The sequence below is a fragment of the Lynx canadensis genome, chromosome C1 (assembly GCF_007474595.2).
Source record: "Lynx canadensis isolate LIC74 chromosome C1, mLynCan4.pri.v2, whole genome shotgun sequence".
NCBI classification, from domain to species: Eukaryota; Metazoa; Chordata; class Mammalia; order Carnivora; family Felidae; genus Lynx; species Lynx canadensis.
In genome coordinates this window covers 45,964,864-45,990,614 of record NC_044310.1, presented here as the reverse complement: position 1 = coordinate 45,990,614, position 25,751 = coordinate 45,964,864, and the positions used below count along the sequence as shown (strand labels likewise).

The 25,751-nt window shown below is 44.9% G+C and overlaps 1 protein-coding gene across 4 annotated transcripts in view; it reads left to right on the top strand.

Moving 5' to 3' along the window:
* The window catches only part of DAB1 (DAB adaptor protein 1), a 295,169-nt gene that overhangs the window by 208,285 nt on the left and 61,133 nt on the right, over positions 1–25,751 (top strand). For 3 of the 4 annotated variants that reach the window (XM_030325085.1, XM_030325084.1, XM_030325079.1), the window contains exons 5-7: positions 22,847–22,978; positions 23,585–23,704; positions 24,188–24,226. In XM_030325085.1, coding sequence (XP_030180945.1) covers positions 22,847–22,978; positions 23,585–23,704; positions 24,188–24,226 — 291 coding nt within the window. The remainder of the gene's footprint in view (positions 1–22,846; positions 22,979–23,584; positions 23,705–24,187; positions 24,227–25,751) is intronic. The other variant, XM_030325086.1, reaches the window with a different exon arrangement.

Sequence of the window (25,751 nt, the reverse complement as noted above, 5' to 3'; positions counted from 1 at the left end):
CTTCTAGGTACCTAAAGAAATCATCATATTCGACTCACAACTTTGTGATGTGCAATTTATTATCCACATTTCACAGACCAGGACACTGAGGAAATTCAAAGTGCAGTCACTCACTGCCCAGGACCATACTGATTATTTGAAGACTGGGATTCACTCGCCACCACTATTTATTGGAAGCTTATTATGAGGCTGATATTGTGTTTTGTATGCGAGATCCATTTTATATGCAATATCCTCAAAGTCACCCGGCAAGGAAAGTGTTACATTAACCCCCTCTTGTAGATGAGGAAACTAAGGCTCGGTCTCACGCTGCATGTCAGGTGAGTAGAGATTGCTCCAGTGCTGGCACAAAATGATTTCAAGGCAGGACTTGGATCCCAGGCATTAGTCTGAACTGGGTTCTCTGGGCATTAGATTTTTTTTATTAATTTATTAATTATTAAAGAGAAAGAGAGCACACACATAAGCAGGGGCAGAGGAAGAGAGAGAGAGAATCTGAAGCAGGCTCCAGGCTCAGCGAGGGGCCTGACACAGGGCTTGATCCCACGACCCTGGGATCATGACCTGAGCCAAAATAAAGAGTTGGACGCTCAACACATTGAGCCACCTAGGCACCCCATGAGTATTAGAAATTTTGCCTTGTGGGGTAATATATGTTGTTTCTGGTGCTGAGAAGGCTCAGAGCCAGTTAGGGACCATGGCTGTTGACCGGGAGAACATTACCCTCCACTGCACAAGGTGCCCGGGCTCTTGATCTCAGGTTCACCCCTGACACAAAGAGGGAGTCCATGGCAAGCCCCCACCTCAGCCTGAACCTCTAGCTCACTTGTGCCTTCTGTGCTGTTTACCAGCAGCTTCAGGAACACGCCAGAGAAGGAACAAGCTGGACCTGGAGCCCAGGCCCGACTCTGGGCCGGCCTGGCAAGCCCACAGCTAAGACCTGGCAGGGTTGCCTTGTCTGCCTGGCTCTTTGCATCAGCTCGTGAGGACTTTCACCTGCGCTTCCCTTCTGCGAATGACATGAGTAAAGGTCCCTCCACCCCCCGTCCCAGTCACTCCCTTCCTGAACAAGGAATGAACTTCTCCGTTCTGTGTCTGGGAAAGAAAGGCCCAGGAAGGATTTAGTTACTTATTTTTATTTTTTTTTTTTTAAAGCTGGGGAACTAAATTGTGTCGTTTCTAATTGCTTCTCTTCATTGTCAGAATGTAGGCGCCTAGGATGCAGCCCCACTCCTGTGCCCGTCAGAGGCATCTCCCATGGGTTCCCCTGTCAGCCTGCACTTTACCTCTCAGGGCGCCTAGCACACCACACTGATGTTTGCCACGCAGGGCTCCCCACTACACCTTGAGCTCAGGAGGAGTGGGGGCCATGTCTATGTCAGCATTGTGCTCCTACGATGCAGTACAACGCTTGACATACAGGAATCATTCAATGAGTAACTTTGTGGCGTGAACGAATACATGTATACAATGGCAATACTAACATTATCCCCCTGAGGGTATGTCCTCATAACGACGTGGTTCTCCCAGGCACACTTCCTTATTCCGGGCCAGGATAGAGAGAATCAGCCTGGGTCCTTTTCTGCATCTAGCCCATGTTACAGAGGGAAAGGGATGTAAATTGAAGCCTTCTTGACACAGCTGAAAGAGTCAGGCCTGGCTTCAAATCCTAACCCTTCCACCTCCTAACTAGGTAGTGTTGGGCCAGTTACAAGGTCCTCTCAACCACAGAAGGACGTTCGACAGTAAGAGAAGGTATATGTTCAAAAGGAAACAAAACCCAAATAAACAAAAACCCGATACTTATACAATGTTGACTAGGTGCCAGACACTATTTTAGGGGTCCTGAATATTATAATCTACTTAATCATCACAGCTCCCATGAGATGTAGGCACTATGGTGGTGCTCATTTTACAGATGAAGAAACTGAGGCACAGAGAGGATACATATTCACCCAATGTCACATAGCTAGTAAGCGGGAGAGCCAAGATTTGAACCCGGGCAGTCTGGTTCCAGCGTCCGTATTCTTAACCTCTCGCAGTTAACTCCTTCTATCAATATGATACAGGAAGAGCCTGCATTTAGAGTTTGGAAGGTCCTTGAGAGTGCCGATTTCAGGTCTGCTGCTTACTGGATGTGACTTTGGGCAGATGACTTAGCCTCTCTGGGTTATGTAACATCCTCATTTTATCATGAGGATAATAAAACAAGAGAATGAATGAGATAATAAATTAGACAGAGCTTTAAAAGCTATAAAGCTCTTTGCACATCGAAGTATGAAGTGGCTATTAACTGTTAGATGCCAAAGAGCCTTGAGTGATAAAATGAGGTGCTTGCTTTATAGGCTTTGGGCCTGTGAAAGCATTGGGAGATTTTTATCAAAACAGGGTAGCAGGAAGGAAGGGATGGATAGATGAATACATGGATGGAAGGAACGAAGGAAAGAAGGGGAGTTAATCAGTATTTTAGAAGACATGCTTCAAATAAAAGACCGCTCACGAAAGAAATGTATAAGAAGCAGTATATTATCACCCTCCTGGATTTGGGAATTAGACATTTGGGGTGGGAGTAGGGGGTCCAGTCTCAGAACTTCCTCTTTCTAGCTCTTTGAGCTGAGGCCTGCAACTTTATCTCTCCGTGCCTCAGTGTCCTCCTTTGTCAAATAAATGAGAATAAAGCCTTCCTTATTGGCTTGTAATGAGAATTAAAGTCGATCCTGTAGGAAAAGCATCAGGCTCGCAGGAGACGATCCAAAGCGTCAGCGCCCCTCCCTGCTCTGGCTGAGTCCCTTGATGTTTCCCATTGTATCCACATGATATAAAATTGCGAGATGCCTGCTTTAGGGAATTAATTTCCTAAAGTAGGGAGAGGGAATTCATAATAAACACTCTGCATTTTCATCCTGTTGCTTACCTGCTTGCAGGTGCAACCCTGGAGGGAAACATCCCCTTCAGCAGGGGCCTTTGTTCTGCAATTAAAGACGCCTTGCTAATCCTTCTGCTTCCCAGATGCTCTTGGAGCGGCTGTATTTTTAGCTCGTCTCTTTCATATGCCTCACTCCAAAGACATCTTATTATTCATTTCAAAACTTGACAACTCCTATCACTTTGTTCCATTCTGATACACAAAGAGAGAATGAAATGTAGGAGTCTCCAGCCAAGTTTTGCTTCTGCTCAGTTGAGTCCAGAGCAGCAAGGATGTCTGCCGGCCCCGTCGGCTCATGGACCTGCCCGGCATGTCCGCTGTGTATCACGAGTTCTCACGCACGTGCTCGTCTGCCCCGTAGCATAGACCGTGCGGGTATCTATGTGTGTGCATGCGCTCAAGAGCAGCACAAATGCTGTCATGCAGACACAGACCAGCAGCCCCCGTGCATTTCTGGGACCAGACTGAAGAGCGTGCAGGAGAGTGTGTAACGGCAAGGATACACATTCCCAGCATTCAGTTGTTTACTCAACAAACCTTGATGAATGGTGTCTGTGCACCAGGATGTGTGCTAGGCAAGGGCATACATTCTGCAAAAAACAGAGAAGATACCAGCTCACGGGATACCCTTTGAATGACTTTGAAGTAACAGTGTCACATTTATGAAGCACTTGCTGTGCTCTGGGCACCAAGCTAAGCATGCCATGTATGTTAATTCAGGGAGTTCTAACAGCTCTGGGAGGTGGAGACAGTCATTCCCCATATACAGGCAAGAAAGCGACGTCACAAAATTTTAAGTGCCTAACCCAGGCATCATAGGTTGTGCATGAAGAGGCCAGGCTTTGACCACTGACTCCAGAGTCTATGCTCCTAACCACTGTGCTGTACAGGGGCTCCCCAATCTCTGCCCAGATTGCCTCCAATTCCAGCATCATAATAAATGAGATAGTGTGCATCATCCGCTCAGCCCAGGGCCTAGGGCTTCATACTATAGGTGGAGATTGTGATCACCTATATGGTATCAAAGATAAACAGCCCTGGACAATCAGGTAGTGAAAACAGATTTTATTCAGTGACCATGGACAGTAGAGCAGGAGCTCCATTCCAACTGACACAGCAGTGACTGGGCATTTTAAAGGGAGAATGAGGGAGGGGGACGAGTCGGGGTCTCCCAGAGTCAGCTCAGAGTAATTTGGGAAAATTGCAAAACGTGGAAAGAGGGGCAGTTAGTGCATGCAAAGCAAATCTAGGTTTGCAGGCTGGTGCTTTACCCAAGTTTGGGCTCTGACGCTCTTGTGCCTAGTGGGAGACAGGGGCCCGATCTTGAGGTGCTGGCTGGAACAAACAGGAAATGCTTTTGGCAGCCTCGAGTTTTCTGAGGTAGGGACTTTAAGCGGGGTCATCCTTGGGATGCAGCCCTGAGCTGTCACAAGCTACAGGCATATCTCATTTTATCGTGAATCATTTTATTGCACTTTGCAGGTACCATGTCTTGGGTTTGTTTTTTGGTTTTGGTTTTGGTTTTGGTTTTTTAGAAATTGAAGGTCTTTGGCAACCCAGCATCAAGGAAGGCTAGCGGCACCATTTTTTTCCAACAGCATCTGCTGACTCTGTGTCTCGGTGTCACGTTTTGGTAATTCTCACAACATTTCAGACTTTTTACTATTACATTTATCATGGCGATCTGTGGTCCCTGACCTGTGATGTTACTGTAATTACTTGGGGCACCACGAACTGTGCCCATAGAAGACGGTAAACTTAGCAAATGTTGTGTGCGTTCCGACTGCTCCACAACCAGCTCTTCCCCTTCTCTCTTCCCCCCTCCTCGGGCCTCCCTATTCCCTGAGACAACAGCAATACTGGAATCAGGCCACCATTTTAATAACCCTGCTGTGGCCCCTGGGCGTTCAGGTGAGAGGAAGAGCTGCACGTGTCTCCCTTTCGGTCAAGAGCCAGAAAGGACGAAGCTTAGTGAGGAAGGCCGAAAGCTAGGCCTCTTGCACCGAACGCTGGGCCAACTTTTGAGTGCAAGGGAAAGTTCTTGAAGGAAATTGAAAGTGCTACTCCAGTGAGCTCCCAAAGGATAAGAAAGGGAAACGGCCGCATTGCTGATACGGAGAAAGTGTGAGTGGCCGGGATGGAAGGTCAGACGAGCCGCAGCATCCTCTTAAGCCAGAGCCTGATCCGGAGCAAGGCTCTAACTCTCCTCACTTCTTGGGAAGGCTGAGAGAGGTGAAGAAGCTGCAGAAGGAAAGTCTGAAGCTAGTAGAGGTGGATTCACGAGGTTTAAGGAAGGAAGCCGTCTCCATGACGCGAGATTACAAGGGGAAGCAGCAGGTGCTGCTGTGGAAGCTGCCGCAGGTTCTCCAGGAGATCTGGCTCAGAGAATTCATGAAGGTGGCTGTACTACGCGACAGATTTCGGTACAGATGGAAGACCTTCTATTGGAAGAAGACGCCATCTAGGACTTTCCTGGCTAGAGAGGAGTAGTCAGTGCCTGGCTTCAAAGCTCCAAAGCACAAGCTGACTCTTGTTAGGGGCTAATGCAGCTGGTGACTCTAAGTCGAAGCCAGTGCTCCTTCACCCCTGAAAATCTTAGGGCCGTTGGGAATGATGCCTAATCTACACTTTCTGTGCTCTATAAATGGAACGACAAAGCCTGGATGACAGCACATTTATTTACAAGATGGTTTACTGAATATGTTAAGCCTGTTGTTGAGGCCTACTGCTCAATAAAAAAGATTTCTTTCAAAATATCACTGCTCATTGACATTGCTCCTGGTCACCCAAGAGCTCTGATGGAGATGTACAAGATGAATGTTGTTTTCGTGCCTGCTGACTAACACAGTATCCATTCTGCAGCCTGTGGACCAAGGAGCCATTTCAACTTTCTTATATTTAAGAAACACATTTCCTAAGGCTATCACTGCCATAGTGATTTTTCTGATGGATCTGGGAAAAAGTAAATTGAAAACCTTCTAGAGAGGATTCACCATTCTAGATGCCATTGAGAACATTTGTGATTCACGGGAAGAGGTCAAGATAGCAACGTTAATAGAAGTTGAGAAGAAGTTGATTCCAACCCTCATGGATGACTTTGAGGGATTCAAGACTTCAGTGGAGGAAATAATGACAGATGTGGTGCAAGCAGCAAGAGAACTAGAATTACAAGTGGAGCCTGAAGGTGGGACTCAGTGGCGGCGATCCCATGATAAAATTTGAGCACGAGAGGGATTGCTTCTTACGGATGAACAAAGAAGGTGGTTTCTTGAGGTGGAATCTACTCCTGGTGGAGACGCTGTGCAGATTGTTGAAACGACAACAAAGGATTCAGATGATCACATAAACTTAATTGATAAAGCAGCGGCAGGGTTGGAGAGGACGGACTCCAGTTTCGAAAGCTCTACCGCTGGTAAAAAGCTATCAAACAGCGCACATGCTAAAGAGAAGTTGTTCATGAGAGCAAGAGTCCATCGATGCAGCGGTCTTGGTTGTTGTCTTATTTTTAGAAGCCGCCACAGCCACCACCCTCACCGTCGGCAGCCACTGACATCGAGTGAGGACCCTCCACCAGCCAAAAGATCACGAATCACTGAAAGCTCCGATGATGGTTAGCATTTTTCTAGCAGTAAAGCGTTTTTTAAACTAAGATATGTGCATTGTCTTGTTAGACATGATGGTATTGCACCCTTTAATAGACTGCAGGATAGTGTCAGCATAACTTTTCTATGCGCTGGGAAATCGGAGATTCATCTGACTTGCTTTATTGTGATAATCGCCTTGTGGCAGTAGTCTGGAACCGAACCCGCCAGTGTCCGCTAGATACGCCTGTATGTTAGTGTTTGTTCAAGTCTTTACAGGCTAAGGTTGAAGCTTGGTCCAGAAGAGGCTTTGTCAGGGGAAGCTGGCTGGAGTTTGGTGAGGTGGACTGTGTCAGTGGGGCATTTCACGTTCTACCACTGGTCTCCGTGATGCCTGCACCAGCTCTGCTGGGTGGGCAAGCCGCTGACATTCTGATGCAGGCCCACGAAGGGACACCCAGACAAGTTAGAGATAGGGGTGTAGATAACGGATCACTGCAAATTAAAATAGCAAGTGTTCTGCACACAGGACAGCAAACAAGAGGCTCAGGAGACAGAAGGGGGATGGGTAGCTAATCTAGCTGGGAAAGGAAACCTTGTCAGGAGTCCCAGGGGCCGGGTCCTCAGTGGCACATCCCTGCAATCTCAGTTGAATCCTGAAAAGGCCATGACAGGCCTCTGCATTTTGGTCTTGGCCTATCTCTCGTTTGCATCGCACTGGGAAATTGCTGTAGAAAATGTGCACAGAAGGGAGATACAGATGACCTCACACCCACACCCTCTGAACACCCAACTCCAGAGCCCCTCAAAATGTCTTGAGGCCACCTCGAACATCTCACAAACAGAGCCCCCAAGGTCTGATGCAGGACTAGGACCTCCTTAATTCATACAGGAGGAGACAGAAGCAGAGCCAAGGAACGATCCAGACCCGTCTGACACTGGCACACACACCGCGCTGACTCCTAGACTTCATCATAGGTGACATAAAGCCATTTGCCACCACATAGGAAACATCCCGTTGTTCCCCCGAACTCCCAGCTCAGCTAAGTAAATAAAGGCACATCGCCATCACCACTGCTACCACCAGCACGGCCGTTCGGTTTTTCGGAAGACAGAATCCCTGTCCTCTGGTGCCAGGGAATTTTGAGTGAACTTCCGTGGGTCATGGATTGGGGGCCAGGGAGCAGGGGTTGGGGGTGGAGGAGGGTGGGTTCCATCTGTGGCTCACAAACATTTGGCTCGACTGTGACCGGTGCAGAAAGTCTGCTGCTCTGCTCATACAGTCCCAGCTGCCGGCTGGCCAGGGCCCTGGAAGTGGCCCCCGTCCCACGGCAGCCAGATAGGCAAGGCTGCTCATCTCATCGTCCTTCTCTAGCCTGAAGGAGGACTCCATCTACAACCAGCTGGAAGGGTCAGCCAGCTGTCACTGTCGTCAACAGCAGAGTCGAGGACAAAGGAGCTGACAATTCTAGGCACCCCGGTTTTTTTAAAGTGGCCTTCAAAGTCCTTAATCCCCTGACCCCTGCCTACCTTCTCATGCTGTCACTCTTTCCCTAGCACTTTATGGCCTAATAATCCCAAACTGATTGCATTTGGGATTATCAACTCAAAGCTTATATAGCTTATATTTTATAGCTTCCTGTCTCTCTGTTATCCATCAGGATGGAATATCTCAATCCCAACTGCCCCCACAGTCACTAGCTTTTACCTCGTCAGCTCCTACCAGTCAACTCAGGCTAATTCCTACCCTGTTCTTGCCTTCATAATGGTATGGACACAGTGTTGGCTTATTCGTTCAGCAGATCATCACTGATTCCCCAGTATGGATCGTACACTTCGCTGGGTGCTGGGGATGCACGTGTGAGCCAGGAACTGATACAGAAGCTAATTTCATTGTCTTCACAACCTAATGGAGAAGATACACATTAACCAGGTGATCATGCAAGTGACAGGGTTATGACAGACTGTGCTAATATGCATTAGGAAGAAAGGGAATGGTTTTCTTTGAAAACACTAAACAGAAGCACCTGACTCCCCGTCTCCCCAGAGACTGTGAGCCCCTCAAGGGCAAGGATCTTGCCAGGTCTATCATTGTGTCCCCAGCACCCAGCACAGCACCTGACACAGAATTTATGGGTCAAACAAAATGCCCGTTCTGGAATCGAGTCATGGGGATGAGTCAGAGAGGGGCCAGCAGCTCGTGGGTTTTGATGCAGGAAGCACTGAGTGACTGAGCTGGTCCTCCCTACACCTGTCTTCATTTGCATACAGCTGTCTCCAAGTCTGGCACACAGACACATGCTGGAAGGTGGGGGTGGGGGGAGGGATAAGTGAGCAGAGAGCTGGGCAGAACCTGATGATCACAGCTCTTAAGGAGACAACCTGATGTAGTAAAATGGGCATGAATGTTGCCATCGCACTGACTTCTCGCACCAGCTCTGAACTTCACCATTGATTGAACATTGATTGGGCAAGTTCTTTCATCCCTCTGAGCCTTGCTTTTCTCATCTCAACAGGCAAATGACAGAACCGAGGGTTAGAAATTTGTTAGTTCATGTCAATATTCCCTCTAAAATTTTAAGGTGAGTTGAAGAAGATAGCTACAGGGTGGCCTTTGGTGCCTTTCCAACGAAGGGGACAATTCCATACTAATTTCTTCTACTGACAGTTCATTTTCCAAGGCAATAGCCTAACAAATCATGGGGCCAATTAGTGTGAGAGAACCAATTGATCCTGGTACTCATAGAGCTCAGCCCCACCACCTCAGTGGTTTGGCGGTGTATTTGGGGAAATGCCGCACAGTGCTAAATGGGAAATAATTGGACAGATGCAGCTGTAAATTGCACAGCACTGCACTCCTCTCAGCTTCTGATTTAAGCAGCAAGGTCTGGCGGCAATAGGAAAACTGAAGGGTTGGCTCTCCACGATTGAAAAGCAGAGCAAAGCTAGCAGGAGCCAGGCCTGCCCCCTCATTTTACAGATGGGAAAATTAAGGCTTATTGAGGGAGCAGTTAGGACTGGATGCCTAAGGTTCTTTTGTGTGACCACTGTATCCTCTTGGGGGAACTCCTCAAACAAAGGAGTGTGGGTGTGGTCATGAAATTAAAGGAATGGCTGTATTACTTTCCTAGCCACTCCCCCGCCCCTCCCGTAACAAACTACTACAGCTGAGAGGCTTAAGCACCAGAAATCTATTGTCCCATAGTTCTAGAGGCTACAAGTCTTAGATCAAGATGTTGGCAAGGAGGCTTCCTCCTGAGGACTGTGACAGAGGGTCTGTCCCAAGCCCGTCTTCCAGTTTCTGGTGGTTTGCTAGCAATCTTTGGTGCTCCCTAGCTTTTAGACACATCACCCTCATCTCTGCCTTCATGTTTTCATGGTCTTCCCCCCCATATGTGTGTCTGTGTTCAAATCTCCCCTTTTCATAACAACACCAGTCATGTTTGATAGGAGGCACACCCTATTCTAATATGACCTAATTTTAAGTGATTACACTTCCAACAACACTATTTCCAAATAAATTCACAGTCTGAAGCCCCAAAGTTTAGGACTTCAACATGAACTCTGGGAGGGCACAATTCAACATGTGACAATGACAAACAAGTCACATGACAGAATCTTGGAGCTGGAGGGGAAGTACCATTTCTTAAGCATCACTAGGTACCAGGCAGGATACTAGGAATTTTAACAGAATGATCTATTTTAGTTCTCTCACCCAATCTGATGGAGTTATAGATGAGAGTGCCAGGTTCAGAGAAGTGAGGTGATTTGCCCAAGTTGACACAAATAGTCTATAATGGATCTAGATTTCAGAGGCCAACCTGTGGCTTTTCAAAGTCATGTGTTGCCCTAGCACCCAGGTGTCTTAGCAAAATAGACCTTAGAAACCATATTACCCACCACCACCACCAGTTACCCATCTCGGTTTATAAATGAAGACACCAGGACCTGAAATACAGCCATCTCAGTGCCTCCTGATCTGGTGTTCTTTCCATTGGCTGCATTTTATTTAGTCAACGCGCCCTTTTTTGTAAGTTTCTGTCTGGCGTGCAAGATTTCATTGTGACCAAAGCAGAGGTTAATTTCAGACTGGTTACAACACAAAAAGTAATTTTCCATTAAATATAATGACCTCATTTCTGCAGTGACTTGTAGCAAAACATGCTGTTTCATTTCCATTCATCCACACTCATTTACCTACTTGCTACAATAATTTTACACCATAAGCTAAAATGTCGAAATCATTGGTTATATTACTAAACACCTACCATGGTTATTAGGCCTCTTCATGCAGAAAGAAACAGAAATAAAAATAAGAATTTTAGGAGAATGAGAACATAAGCAGTTAAAGTACATCCAAAGTTGTATTTAGTGCACAGAGGCTGCAGGGGCATACAAGCCGTAACCCAGGGTCAGTCTACCCTAGCCATGTGACCTGGGGCGAGTTATCCAACCTCTCTGTGTCTCAGTTGCCTCAGCAGTAAAAGGAGAAGAAACAATAGGGAAAGTTGTTGAGTGGAGTCAGTGCGGATTTCGTGTGTCGAGTGCCTGGCAAGGTGCAGAGCACAGAAGAGGCCCTCACAGTAGTACCTTTTCTTTTTAATACAATGAAAATAAAATCTGAATTCCTATGCATATTTAGAGGATCTTCTAAGTTTGGGATTTTTTTCCGCAGAGTTTCAGAAGTATAAGTTGTTCCCATATGTATTCAACCTGAACTTTTGAAAATGTTGTTAAAAATAGAGAGGTACCGGCTGATGTTCATTTATGCGGGCCCGTAGGAAGGCAACAAGGAACAAAGGGACTGGGAGCTCTGGCTGTGAGCACTTCTAAGAGAGCTAAATGGCCCCCTTATGTTTTGGACCCACCTGAGGTTGACTTGGTAAAGGCCTTTTGTCTGCAGCCTACTTTCAATTAAGCTCTTGAAATGTCCAGGGCCTTGGTTTCTCCTGTTCTGAGAGGGAGGGAGAGTGGGAGGTTCTGGCATGTTAGGAAGCGTTCCAACAAACAGAACATTCCCCCTTTTGCCATATTTGCTTTCTCTGACTCTTTCTCTTTAGCTAGGTTAGAGATCAATAGATAACTAGATCGCAAGATAATAAGTAGCCACATTAGGCGTGTTCATTGCTGCTGGGGTTTCATTGCTTCTGGGCCCTTTACATGAGCGGTGGTAGGAGTCTACTTTTAAAGTCATGAGTTCATAGTGATATTTCCAATTCAAACTTAAAATTGTCTGTTTATTTCTTTCGTATTTGTATCTCGTTTTTCTTGCACTGAAAATCTTGCTTTCTAATAACACTATACTTATGTATTTGTTTTATCCTAATATATACCCAAAGCAAATTCAAAATTGCAGTTCCAGGATTAAATACTACTAACCATAAACCAGGCATAGACTTGAGTGTCAATGAGACTTGATAAAAGCTCATGTCAGCTGCCGTTCCTTGGGCACATCACTTCTTTCTGAGCTTGCTTCCTCCTGAGACAGGGAAATGATGATCACTATATTGTTCAGAAATCTTACTTGCAAGTAATACAAAATCCACCTCCAACTGTCTTGAACCACAAAAGGAATCCACTGATTTATATAACTGAAAACTACAGAGTTAAATTTTCCAGGATGGCACCATCTGGGTTCTTCGACATAACGTTTGAAACTCTCCCTGGGGCGCCTGGGTGGCTCACTTGGTTAAGTGTTCGACTCTTGATTTCGGCTCAGGTCAAGATCCCAGGGTCGTGGGATCAAGCCTGCATCAGCCTCTGCGCTGCGCATGGAGCCTGCCTAAGGTTCTCCCTCTTGCACTGCCCCATGCCCCACTCACAGGAAGGAAGGAAGGAAGGAAGGAAGGAAGGAAGGAAGGAAGGAAGGAAACAAGGCAGGAGGGAGGGAAGGAATGAAGGAAAGGAAGGAAGGAGGGAATGGAGGGAGGGAGAGAGAAAGAGAGAGAGAGAGGGAGGGAGGGAGGGAGAGAGAGACTGACTCTTCCCTAACTCTCAGCTTCTCTTGCTCTTCTGGTAACTTGATTTCCCAGTAGACTCTGGTTCTCACCAGCCTTTGTATACTCAAAGACTATTATCCTGTCAGCTCTAAGGAAGTCCTTACCTGAGGGAAGCATGCTTGGTGATTGGACACTGTGTAGTCCAGTAGATTGAGAATCTTAAACTCAGTTGACGGGGGAAAATAGCTGAAGAATTAAAAGTCCATCATCTACTAGATATACTGTTAGGCATTTGATGTGATCTTCCTCATTTCCTCCCTATGAGGAAGCCATCATTCCCATTTTACAGGTGAAGAAAACTGAGGTTTGGTGACATAAGGTGACTTGCCCATGGCCACAAAGCTGAGATTCAGATCCTTCCACCACACTACATGCCTTTTGGAAATGAGAATAGGACAGCGCAATACGCAAACTACTCTGAGTGCTTAGCAGAAAAGGAGCCCCTCCCTTCCACACACATGCACTTATTGTTGACTTTTGAGAGCGCAGAGTGTCCCTTGGTCATCCCAGAGTGCCTGGTACCGAAGGGCTGTGGGGGACGGATGTGAATTGAAAGAGGACAGTAGTCTAATCCGCTGCCAACCCTGACTGTCCTTAGTTACGGGATGTGGAATTTTGATGGAACCCCAGTGTTAGGAAACTAGTGTTTCACATGGAAGCCAGTTTCCTGTTTAAGGTGGTTTTCATGTCTTTGGAACAGAAACCTGCTTCGTTGTCACTTTTGTGATTGCTAATTGATTAGGCACACCTGGCTCCACTTTGCCTCTTAGACAAATTTAGGTCCAAATCATAGGTCTAGAATGCTCTCAGTTAACTAGTTCATCTCCCCATTTTTAGGCAAGGACTTCATTCACATCTTTCTAGAGCTGTGTATTTACTGGGTGTTAATTCTTTTGTGCGTAGCGTGTTCTTTTTTTAATTTTTATTTAAAGCCCAGTTAGTTAGCATACCATGTTGTATTATTGTCAGGTGTATAATATAGTGATTCAACACTTCCATACAAAACCCGGTGCTCATCACAGCAAGTGCTCTCCTCAATCTCTATCACCTATTTCACCCATCCCCACCCCCACCCATCGCCCATCTGGTAACCATCAGTTTGTTCTCTATAGTTAAGAGTCTCTTTCTTGGTATGCCTGTCTCTCTCCCTCTCTTTTCCCCCCTTTCCTCATTTGTTTTCCTTCTTAACTTCCATATATGAGTGAAATCATGTAGAATTTGTTTTTCTCTGACTTATTTTGCTTAGCATAATACTCTTTAGCTCCATTCATGTCAGTGCAAATGGCAAGATTTCATCTTTTTTATGGCTGAGTAATATTCCATTATAGATATATAATATCATATAATATATAAAATAATAAAATAAAAATAATATATATAATATATCCATATATATATATATATATACACACACACACACATATATACACACACACATACGTATATCACATCATCTTTATGCACTCATCAGTCAGTCAGTGGACACTTGGGCTGCTTCCATAATTTGCCTATTGTAGATACTGCAGAGCTGTGTGTCTATAACATGTTTTGAGGCCTAAGAAGAAGCTGCCTTTTATAGATGCTGTGTTGTTATAAAATTTAAAGAGGAATTGAAGAAGTGTCTGGAGCAGGGACACCTAGGTGGCTCAGTTTGTTAAGCGTCCAACTTCAGCTCAGGTCATGATCTTGAAGTTCACGAGTTTGAGCCCCACGTCGGGCTCTGTGCTGAAAGCTCAGAGCCTGAAGCCTGCTTCAGATTCTGTGTCTTCCTCTCTTCTGCCCCTCCTTCACTCATGCTTTCTCTTTCTCTCAAAAATGAATAAACATTGGGGCACCTGGGTGGCTCCATCGGTTAAGCGTCTGACTTTGGCTCAGGTCATGATCTTGTGGTTTGTGGGTTCGAGCCCCACATTAGGCTCTGGTGCTGGCAGCTGGGAGCCTGGAGCCTGCTTCGGATTCTTTGTCTCCCTCTCTTTCTGCCCCTCACCCGCTCTCACTCTGTCTCTGTCTCTCTCAAAAGTAAATAAAATGTTAAAAAAAATTTTTTTGATGAATAAACATTAAAAAATAACAAAATTTTAAAAAGCGTCTGGAGCAAAACAGGACCTGACTACTTACTGCATACAGCCTCCTCATTTTAACAGCTAAGGAAGTAAAGTCTTAGTGAGGAAGACATCCCTAGAGGCAGTGGGTTAGAGTGGGGGGTTCAAGGAGAGACTTGGATTCAGAGTCCTGCTGACAGATTCATTCAAGTTATTCATTAAGAATATGTACTGACAAACTCATAGAGATGGGAAGGAGAAGGTAGTTGCCAGGGGCTGGGGGAAGAGAGGAGTGGGTTAGTATTTAATGGTACAGACTGTCAACTTGAGAAGATGGCAAAGTCTAGAGATAGGTGCTGGTGATGGCTGCAGACCAGTGGGAATGCGCTTCATGCCACAAAACTGTACATTTAAAAATGGTTAAAATGGTAAACTTTAACAACAAAAAATATATATGTACTGCTTGCTTGCTCTATGTCAGGCACTGTATTTGATGCTCAGGATGAGATAAGGAAAAAATGGTATCGTTGGTGCCATCCTGGAGCTATTATGTGTATGAGTCCATATCCATAGTGGCAAACTCAACAGCTGCCCCACGTGGAAAAGTCCAGCAAGCTAAGAAGACGTGTGGCATGGGAACCAGGTCCCTACTGGAAAGTCAGGGAAGACTTGAGAGGGGAACAGGCATCTCTGCTGAGATCTGAAGAAGGAGGAGTTGAGTGTCCTAGGTGGACAGAGTAGCTTGTGCAAAACCCTGAGATGGGAGGGCAGCACTTCCGAGAGTCTGAATAATGGCCGCCAGGGTTGTAGGAAGCAAGGGAGCCATGGCGAGACACCCCGGGGAGGTAGACAGAGGCCCTCGCAAAGATTTTGGTCTTTACCTGAAGAGCCTTTGGGCAGTCTTTGATGTATTTTACCTATGAGATAGCCTTGATCAGAGTTGCCAAGATTTTCTCTCAATCCCTTCATCTGTGGTGGGATGATCGTAGCAGAGGTTCTCAGAAGTGGATGGGTGGGGACTGAGGTTGCCGCTTTTATCCAGGCTGGAAATAGTAGCTGTGACCTGGGTCTGGTAGTGGAGATGGAGAGAAATGGAGAGAGTGAAAGACATTGGGGGGTGCACTTGACAAGATGTAGTTGTGGAGGCGGAGAGTGATGGAGGCTGAGTGGACTCCAGGACGAATGTAGAAACCTATAGATGGCAGTGCACACATTATTCACTGAATCCAAATAAGAAAGAAGCATCTTATGTTCTTTCTTTAATACTTATCAATATTTTTTTAAGCTTATGTATTCATTTTGAGAGAGAGCGGGAGAGGAGCAGAGAGAGAAGGAGAGAGAAAATTCTGAGCAGGCTCCATGCTGACAGTGCAGAGCCTGACATGGGGCTCAATCCCACAAACAGTGAGATCATGACCTGACCCAAAATCAGGAGTCAAATGCTCAACCGACTGAGCCACCCAGGCGCCCTTGTATACTTATTAATATTCTAATACTTATTTAACCCTTAGTATTTATGTAATTAACTGAAGTGTAATTTTTTACTTAGTATAAATAAGCAAAAAGTCAGATTCTGAAAATCACTGGTAATTCCACCACTCAAGAGAGAGCTCTCATTAAGATTTTGTTGGGCATACTTCTAGACGCTTTATACATATATATGGGTATGCATGCTCTTTTTCCAAAAACAGAATCATATTGAACATACTATTTTGCAAGATGTTTTCTCTAATTCAACAGAATATCGTGACTATGTTTCTGTGCCGAAAATTCCTAACATTTCTCTAGATGATTTCCAGATACCGCGTATTCTTTCATCGTATATCACAATGCAATTTCTACAACCAGTTAGTGCTCAACCTTTCAAACATTCCTAATTTGTCACTATTTCTTATAGCACGGTGGGGAATAGCTTGTGTCCGAGCCTTTGCCCACACACATCTTACATTATTTACAGATAATTGAATCCCTGCAAGAAGAATCATGGGTCAAAGTTTATACATGTCTTTAAGGCTTTGAAATATACAGCCAGTCTACCCTCCAGAAAAGTTGCACCAAATCAAACTCCCACAAACAATAAAAGTAACCATAATGGCCAAAATCTACACAGCCCTTGCTACGTGTTTCACACTGTTCCAAGCCCTTTACCTATCCGTAAGTCATCTATCCTCCTAACAGGACCATGAGAGAGTTATTATTATTATCCCCAGACATAGAAACTAGTAGCCAAAGAAAGTATATTTCCCCACACTTCTGTCAACGCTAGGTATTTTCTTTTCTTTCTTTCTTTTTTTTTTTTTTTTCCATTCTGGGGGGGGAAAAATGACATTTCATTTTTATCTGGTCTGTTTTATATGAATTAGTTTAATATTTCCAACAAACTTTCAGGTTCTTTATCATTCTGCATGTCATACAAAAAGACAAAATAAGGCTCAGAAAGTTAGAAAGAGGTGCCTGAAGCTACCCGTCTGGTAAATGATAATGCTTAGATTTGAATTGTGTTCTCTTTGGCTCCAGAGTCCATATTCTTCCCTCTGCTATCACAGTGCCCTTGCAGCGAGAGACTAAATGTTTGGAAATTGGGTTTTGTCCTTGAATTACACCTTCCAGAAGATTTCAGGGTGGGACCTCAAGGAAGACTTTACTCTGACCAGCTCCGCTGAGCATTTCATGATGGGGCGCCTGGGGGTGGTACAGAGGTTGCTTCCCAGCCTCGTTGGCACTGTGATGCAGCACACGCATCCAAAAATATGTTAGAAAAGAGAAAGGCCTTTATAATGAGCCTGGGCCTGCCTTTGTCTTGTGAGGTTTTAACTACTGTAATTGTCTGTGGTGTGAAGCAGTGTATTTTTCATGTATCTATTTTTATTCTGTGTCTATCTGTGTATCTGCTTTTCTGTTTTGTTTTTGTTAACTCACTTGAAGCCTGGTGTGTATTTTCCCTGTGACTGATATTGCCTCGAGAAAGCACACACTCCTGTACACACACACATACACACAAATAATATGAAGGCTAAATAGGGTAAAATTTATTCTTTAAAAAAAAAAGCTAGTGGTAAAGTCTGAGTAGATGACTTTCCAATCCATACTGTATTTAATTGGTTGTATTGAACCGTACTACAAATTAAGTCTCCTCTGTAATTTATTCTGTCAGATGGTAACCCTCCAAACAATTTGATACTTCATTTAAACATTGGTAAATGGCTCATAGAAATGCTAAGGAAAAAAAAAAAAAAGATTTAATGATGATCAGATAAGAAACCTTCTGTTCACAGAACGAGTCTTGTGTGAAATATCATGAATTAAACTGATTCAGTCATTCATCGAGCATTTATTGAGCAACTACCTCATGCAGTGCGTGTCTTCAGATGGCGTGGCTCTTCCTTCCTTCCTTCTGTAGTTCATCAAATGTTATTTAGCACTTACTGTTCAAAAGGAACAGTATTAGGAGCTGGGAGGAGACTGAGAAGAATTAGACATGGATCTTTCTCTCAACAAGCTAACAACGCCAAAGTAGAGAGAAAACAGGTGCACAGAGGTTTTGTTTTGTTTTGCTTTTTTTGTTGACTCCCCTGAGTCCTGGTGAGTATTTTTTCCTGTGAATGTTCGGTTCTTTCTGCCTAGACTGCCCTTTCCCATGATTTTCTGGGGACTTGCCCTTAGCCTTTGAGATTCAGTTCAAGGCCAGCTGCTTTGTCAAGTCTTCCTGACGCCCTTCCCCATCCCTGCTCTGAGCCAATGTAACACCCTATGCACACCTTTAATATAAGCTCATCTTATTATATTGTGGTCGTTGGTTTCTTATCCTGCGTGTTTTTATGAGATTGCAAGGTCCTCAGGGAAGGGACTGTGTTTTAAGAATCTAGATGGATGTAGGACTAAGCATGAGACCTGGAACATAACAGGTACTCGGTAAATACACATGGTATGAAGAAGTGGATGAATGGGTAAACATGAAACAAAATGAAGCATCCTAGATAGAAGAACAAATACAAGGCACTGAGGTCTAGGGACAGGAATTATCACTGGGAAATGGAGGGAAATGGAGGGGTCAGGGAAGGTTCCCTGGACGAGCACGCTGTTGGAACTAGCCTGGGAGCATATGTATGATTTAGGTACATGGAGTCACTGAAGGATTGGTGATGGGGATGAAGAGGGTGATCGACAGGGAAAATGTGAACAGTGGCATACAGGCCCAGAAGTACAGAACCGAAGGCGGCAGGGATGGGCTCTTCAGACTGTCTGTAGCCTGGCTCCCCTGAAGTTCAGTGATGGGAGGAAGATCAGACCAGACTGAGGAGTCTAGTCTCTGGTCTATCTTTAGAATTCTTCAGTAACAACTTTCATCCGTAATACAACAGGGAGGGTTCCGAATGGGAGAAGAATAAAGTGGTAGCAGAGAAACAGGGTGTCGTTGAAGACTACTTTTAAAAGCAAATACCTGCTTAGATTTGGGGCAGTACCTCAATATCTAGACTAAGTTTTCCTAAGGCAAACTGTTTCCCTAAGGAAATGTGGAAGAAGGAAGACCAGACTCTCCCTTTCCTCCCTGCTCCCTCGTCCTCTGGCCCAGTATTCCCTATGCCCTCCAGAACAACTTGTGATGCCCAGGACCTCCCCACAGAAACCCTCCTGGGATGAAATGATCTTTATTTCCCATGGCCAAGGGTCTCACCACATCTTTCCAGCCTGACTGCTCAGTGAACATCACAGATAGTCACAAGCTCATGAAAGCTTGCTTCCAGAACATGCTGTCTTGACCTTTTTCTTTGAGATCCTTATAGCAAACCAGCCTCTCTTCCAAACCTTCTGATTTATGACCCTCTCTGACCTCAGATACCTGCAAGAATCTGGAACAGCTTCAACTCTGCCTCCTTGGCCAACTTTCCCTCCTTGGCCAACTCTCCCCTTCCTCATCCAGACTTTTCAGGGATCATGGCTTTGTTGTTGGACTGGGGAGGCAGGAGTCTAAGGAGTGGAGACCTCGATTCTACATGATCTTGCTTCCTCTTATCAATGCTCCATTATCCTTCATAGGGAGAATGAGGGCTGCATTCAGGACTGGTCCCTCCAGAACTCTCTGTGACCCTGAGTCCTTTCATAAATGCAGCCAAACAATAGGATGTTCAAGGTTCCTTTGGCTTTGACTGTGTTCATAAAATCTCCTAGAAGACATGGAGCAGTTTTGAGCCTCAGTGAACAAGTATTTGCAAGATTCTTGCAGTTGCCACGATGAATGCAGTAATATGACCAGAGGGATTATCAGGATTCTGATGTGTTTGTATCTCCCAAGTTATCTGTGCTATATCTGCACAGTTGAGGTTGGAGAAAGTGGAGACATATCCCCTCAATGATGCTTGGTTTCCAAATAAATGAGCCACTTTCACAGCGATCCTATTTAACATAACATAAAATTAACTGTAGGAAAAGATCATGTTACAGACATCTTTAGGCACTTCAGGCACGCACAGAGCTATATTTCGCAAGGCAATATTAGGTATCATCAGGCGTTAAAAATGTTTTGATTTTAAAACACTTAATGAGGATTCCCAGATAAATTAAAGCAACTCCATCTGCTGTCTTGCATAGTAGGTGATATTTTACCCTTGCACAGTCATCTCCAAATCTAATTCCACCAGGAAGACTTCTAATCACAGTTTAATTTTAGAGCAATATTCCACTTGGCAATCAATAAGGTACTGTCGTCAAACTTTGATTTAATAGGAAACGTGGATAACATTCTCCACGTTATGCAGAGAGAGAAATACTTTGAGGAAAGGGGGAGAAAGAGAATGTCTTTGTCTTCCACTTTCCCCTGCTGCATACCATTCTAGTTCACAAAAGCCTATAAATCAATACACCCATGTGGTGTGAATATAAATCTCATCAATTTTACATCATTAACACTATGAAAAAGCTACCACTCTTTGAGCAATTTTCCTCCACTAGCTAAGCATGTCCACTTAATAAAACAAGAATAAATGGATTCTCGGTCTTCCACTAACAAACATTTCCTTCCCCGCCAACTTTATTTTGGTCAGAATTCAGTAGAGTTACACAGTTGTCTTGTGGCCAGTTAGGTGACTAGACAGTGACACCACCCACCAAGCATGATGTGCAGCGGTCAGTGGACAACCTGGGCAAGGCACGACCTGAAGGGAGAGTCACAAGAGCAGTCAGAGAGGTTAGTGAGTGATCAGAGTCTAGAAGATCAAGGTGCAACAGCAAATTCTACTGCAGAAATGATTCATGAGGTCAGAAACCTAGAAAGGTCGCAGCAGTGTGGGAATCGGGTGTTTTGGAAGGCCAGGGCCAGTAGTCCGGAACTAAGGTGATGACCATCATGAGACTAGATGTCCACTGACCTAAGAGACTGGCTGTGTGGTTCAAGGTCCTAATGGCTAAAGGATCTTGGGTGATAGGACCAGACCTTCCAGAACATCTACTCCAGTGATTCCTACCATGTTCATGATTAAGTTCCCTTTGTGTTACATGTCTCCCTCCTTCCGTGGACTCGGTAACAGGGAAGATTTTGTCCAACCAAAAAAAAAGGGTATTTATAATCATTCACTTTCCTACTTGAATTATTCAAACCCATAAGTAAATGCCAAAGAGAATCTCCTCAGAGATGATTCTAAGGAGTACAACATAAACCTGATACATTTTGAAAAGAACTTGGCATTTTCATTTGCATGCACATGTGTAGTCTTAATTAAGAGTAGTTACAAATTTCTGCTTAGCTTTTTGAAATGTTGAAAACTGCTTAGGACTTCTTTTTATTACCTTTAATGAAGCAAGTAGACCCAGGGCTTTGAGTTAGGAGCCATTGATCTGGTACAAACTTCTCATTGGATAGAAGAAGAAGCAAAGGTCCAGAGAGGTGCAGGGAGTGCATTGTGCTCACAAAGTGGCCAGAATACAAGGCTCTTAATATGTAATTTAATGAAAAGGCCCCTTATAAGGACTTTAAGCACATCATATAATGCCCAGCTACCTGCGCAAGCCTTTACACAGAGTACTAAGTGTTGCTTTGAGTAGGTTTAATATAGGAAAATGGTCCTACAGATGGCCATCACCAATAGGATGGCAAGCATTATTTTGTTGAAGCTTAGATAATAAAGGTGGGAAGATCAGCTTCAAAAGATTACCAAATTACTGATCAACTATCCTGATTTACTTGAGTTCAGGAACTATGGGTCAAACATAGCACAAGGTTCTAGGAAGACAGAGTTGAGGAAGATGGATCCTGTGAAGACAGACAAGGAGCCAGGTAAATATATCAGAGTAGGAAGGTCTGGAAAGCAAGAACCCAGGGAGCTGTGTGTGAGGACTCCATTAGGAATTGCCGTATCAGTAGAGACCGAAGTTCTATGGAATTATTTCTGCAGAGGAGGAAAAGCAAGCCTCATTCAGGGAAGATTTGACAGAAGTGGTGCTATTCAAATGTCTTTTTTTTTTTTTTTTTGCATTTATTTATTTATTTTGAGAGAGACAGACACAGTGCGAGTGGGGGAGGGGCAGATTGTGAGCGAAAGCAAGAGAGAGAGAGAGAGAGGAAATCCCAAGCGGGGAGCACAGATCCCAACCAGGGGCTCGAACCCACAAAACCGTGACCTCATGACCTGAGCCAAAACCAAGAGTTGGACACTTAACCAACGGAGCCATCCAGGCGCCCCTCAAATGTCCTTTTGGACAAATGGGTAGAAGAATGGGCATGGCAAACAGAAGGACCAGCCCAGGAAGAGCCTGAGAACTAAGGGCATCTACCTCTAGCCCAGATGGTGACTCTGGACAAGATAGAAGAAGGTGTTTGTTCCCCGAGACACTCTGTCACCATCGGTCAAATAAGGGTTGTAACCATACAAGTGCATAGTTCTGTGACACTGAACGGTACTCCCTGTACTTTTCCACCACGGCAAGCAGAGGCCCTGGGGATGGAAATGTATTAAATATCAAGCCGGAACTTCAACGGGGCTGTGTCACAAAGAGAGCTGTGGCAGAAGCCTGCACCTTGAACTAGACTGACTGGCCCTGGCAAGCTTAATGGAAGCCACGGCCACAGACGCTCATTCAGCATATGAGCAGTCCTGTTTGTGTGCCTGGTCACAGCACTAAGACCATGGAGGAAAGCCTCCACCCCTCAAGGGCAGGCGCAGCTCTTTTTTCCTTCCATCTGGACCCAACAGCTTTTCCAAAGCCCTTCGGGCCTGTTCACACGTAGCTGAAACGCATCTCTTATTGATCAACAGCTCGAAGGGAAAGTCCCATGAAATATGTTCTTCCTTTTGTCTCTGATAGGCCCTTCAGCATCATCATGCTGTTCATGAAATTTCCTACATTGCAAAGGACATCACAGACCACCGGGCCTTTGGATACGTTTGTGGGAAGGAAGGGAATCACAGATTTGTCGCCATAAAAACAGCCCAGGCGGTGAGTATCCCCATCCAAGGAGGGCGCCTTTCCTGGTAGCTTTAGGGGACAGCGCGTGCAGTCACGCTGTTGGTGTTTGAAGGCCGCCTCTGATGTAAGACGGAGCGATGCTGATGCTCAGATAGCCTCGGAGCAAGGAAGCTTGCTCCAGCCCATCCGGTCGTGTTTCTCCCTAATGGGTATTTCGTAATGACTAATTATTTTCCTTTCTGATTAAGCTGGATGGAGGCACACTACACAAATAAGTTTGCTTGTGTTCATAGCCTCATTTAAAAAGAAAATAAGAGAAAACAAATAGCTGTTTTGCATAAGGCCTACCCTAATTTTATTGTATTTAGAATTACTAATAAATAAAAGCAGTGCCTTTTATGCTTATGATTATTATGAATTTGCAAATATAATTAGTCGAAGAAATGAACTTTAGCCTAGATGCAATTTGCTAAACCAATATAAACAAGGTAGAATTAATTAAAGACGGAATGCTCTCAGTTTAATAGGAAAAGGAAGGGCTGCGGGTTGTACCAGGCAAAGGCAAAAGTGGGCCCGGCTGCTTCTGCCTTTATACCATTCCCTTACTAATGCGCTTCATCCCACCTTCTACTCCAGGCTGAACCTGTTATTCTGGACTTGAGAGATCTCTTTCAACTGATTTACGAATTGAAGCAACGAGAAGAATTGGAAAAAAAGGCACAAAAGGATAAGCAGTGTGAACAAGCTGTGTATCAGGTATACCTGTGAATTTACCCGAGTACCAGGGAAGACTAGGACTTCAAATAAACAGATGTGAAAACTGACAGTCAGGTCCTGTCCTCCCGCTGCCAAGTAGAAATAAACAAAGATGAAAGGTTCCCGTGTAAATTTCAGGCACCGAGCGCAAGCCATTAGAGATGATCTTTTATTCTCTGAAATCCTGAACATGTGAGAGAAAGTGAAATCTTGAATCCCGAGGAAGATTTCTGGGCAGGAGAACAGAAGAAATGCAATTGTTTTTGCTGTTGTTGATAGTGGGTGTGGGGGTGGGGGTGGCTGCAAGAGTTTTCTTTTCCTTTTTTTTTTTTTTTTCCCTGTGTGTTTTCTCCCTAAAATGACCCAGCAGCCTGTCCTACCCAGAGCTGGTTTCTGTACTGTCCTGTGATTTCTGAACACAATCTCACACCTCTTCCTTTATATCTTCTGCTTTTCAACCTCCCTTCACTCGCTCTGCTGTAGACAATTTTGGAAGAGGATGTTGAAGATCCTGTATACCAGGTAATTTTTGAAACCCATCGGGGTTTTAGGGTCAGGAATGGCGAGGCCTGTGCTACAGACACTTTGTCAGAGCCCTGAAGAATCCCCTGACGGCAGAGCCTGGAGAAGGGACAGAGATTATTTCCAAGGGTGCAGGCTGCCAGCCTCTCCAGGAGTGAATTTCCATAAAAAAATGAACAGAAGTTTGGCTGGCATCCATAACATGGGATCTTGAGATAGGTTTCCTCCTTCCTGCCCCTGCCCCAGCCCCCTCCACTATCTGTAAAAGTTTGATTCTCAGAACTGGATGTTTTCAGGAGTCTCTTGTATATTCCAAGTTCGTGTGGAGGCTTCTCTGAGTTAGGATCCGGGGATGGGGAGTGAGTTTGGGTGACATTTGAGTGCAAGCCCAAAGGGCAGTCTGTAAGCTTTGGGAAGCCTGTGGGGAGAGATCTCTCTGGCCCCTCTGATTGTCTGGATCGTGCCATAGGGGCTGTTGGGAGGAGAGTAAGGGAGATCCTAGAGATGTCCCAGGTAGTAACTATCCCTGGACTCTCAAGCTCGCAGCCCAGGTGTGGCTAGAGAGATGGCTTCTCTTGGATCCAAGTGTGTGCTGTGTACAAACAGATGCAGAGAAAAGGGAAGAGGATGCCTCCCACCACCAACCCCAGCCCACTCATACTTACTCCCAAGGAGAGAAAAGAGTGAGAAAATGAACTTGCAGGACATAAAAGAAAACCTGAAACTTACGAGTTATGTGTGTGTGTCACACATATCTGTTTCCACACAAAAAGCTGGTACAGCTATGACAAAAATAAAACCGTATGGATAAAATGAGTAATATAATATGAGTAACACAAAGTAGAGGTTTCTAGCATATGTGAGCAAAAAAAGCCAAAGATACGCCTAACGGCATGCCCTGGCTATAGAATGCTGAGGGCGAGGATTTGTCTAGAATGTGAGCTCTGCCCTGGCCAACTGGCTCACAGGGAATGAAGAATATTGCCCTATTTGAAATGGCTCAGTCCTTTAAAGTCTGAAACGTGCACAGGGGAAAAGAAATTGAGTTTCAGTATTTAAGAATGTAAAATAAGGTGCTATTTATGGGATGTGGAGGTTTGGGGTTTCTGAGCACTTCAAAGCTGAGTTAGGAGCTTTAGGGAAGCAAAGGGGGGCAGCAGATGTCACCCAGATTATGAAGTTGGGATCCCAGATGTTCCCAAGAGATGTCATTCCCACTCAGCAATGAAGCACTTGCAGACCTTACTGAGATAAAATGCCATTGAATGAAGAAGTTACATCTCCCCAAAGATGTGCAGGGGCCCGTGCAATCACTCCTGTACCACTGACCATCAGACCCTTGCCGTTTTTGTAAGAAAAGGCAGAGGTGTGCAAGGCACCCGTAGTGTTTCTGTAATCCACTTGTCTCTTGAGGGTATTTTCTGTTGTGACTGTTTCTTTAATGCTCACTGAGATTTGTATCCTGAATTCCAAATGCCTTTTTTTTCCTCTCTCTCCTTCCCCTCTGACCTTTCCTCTCTGGCCG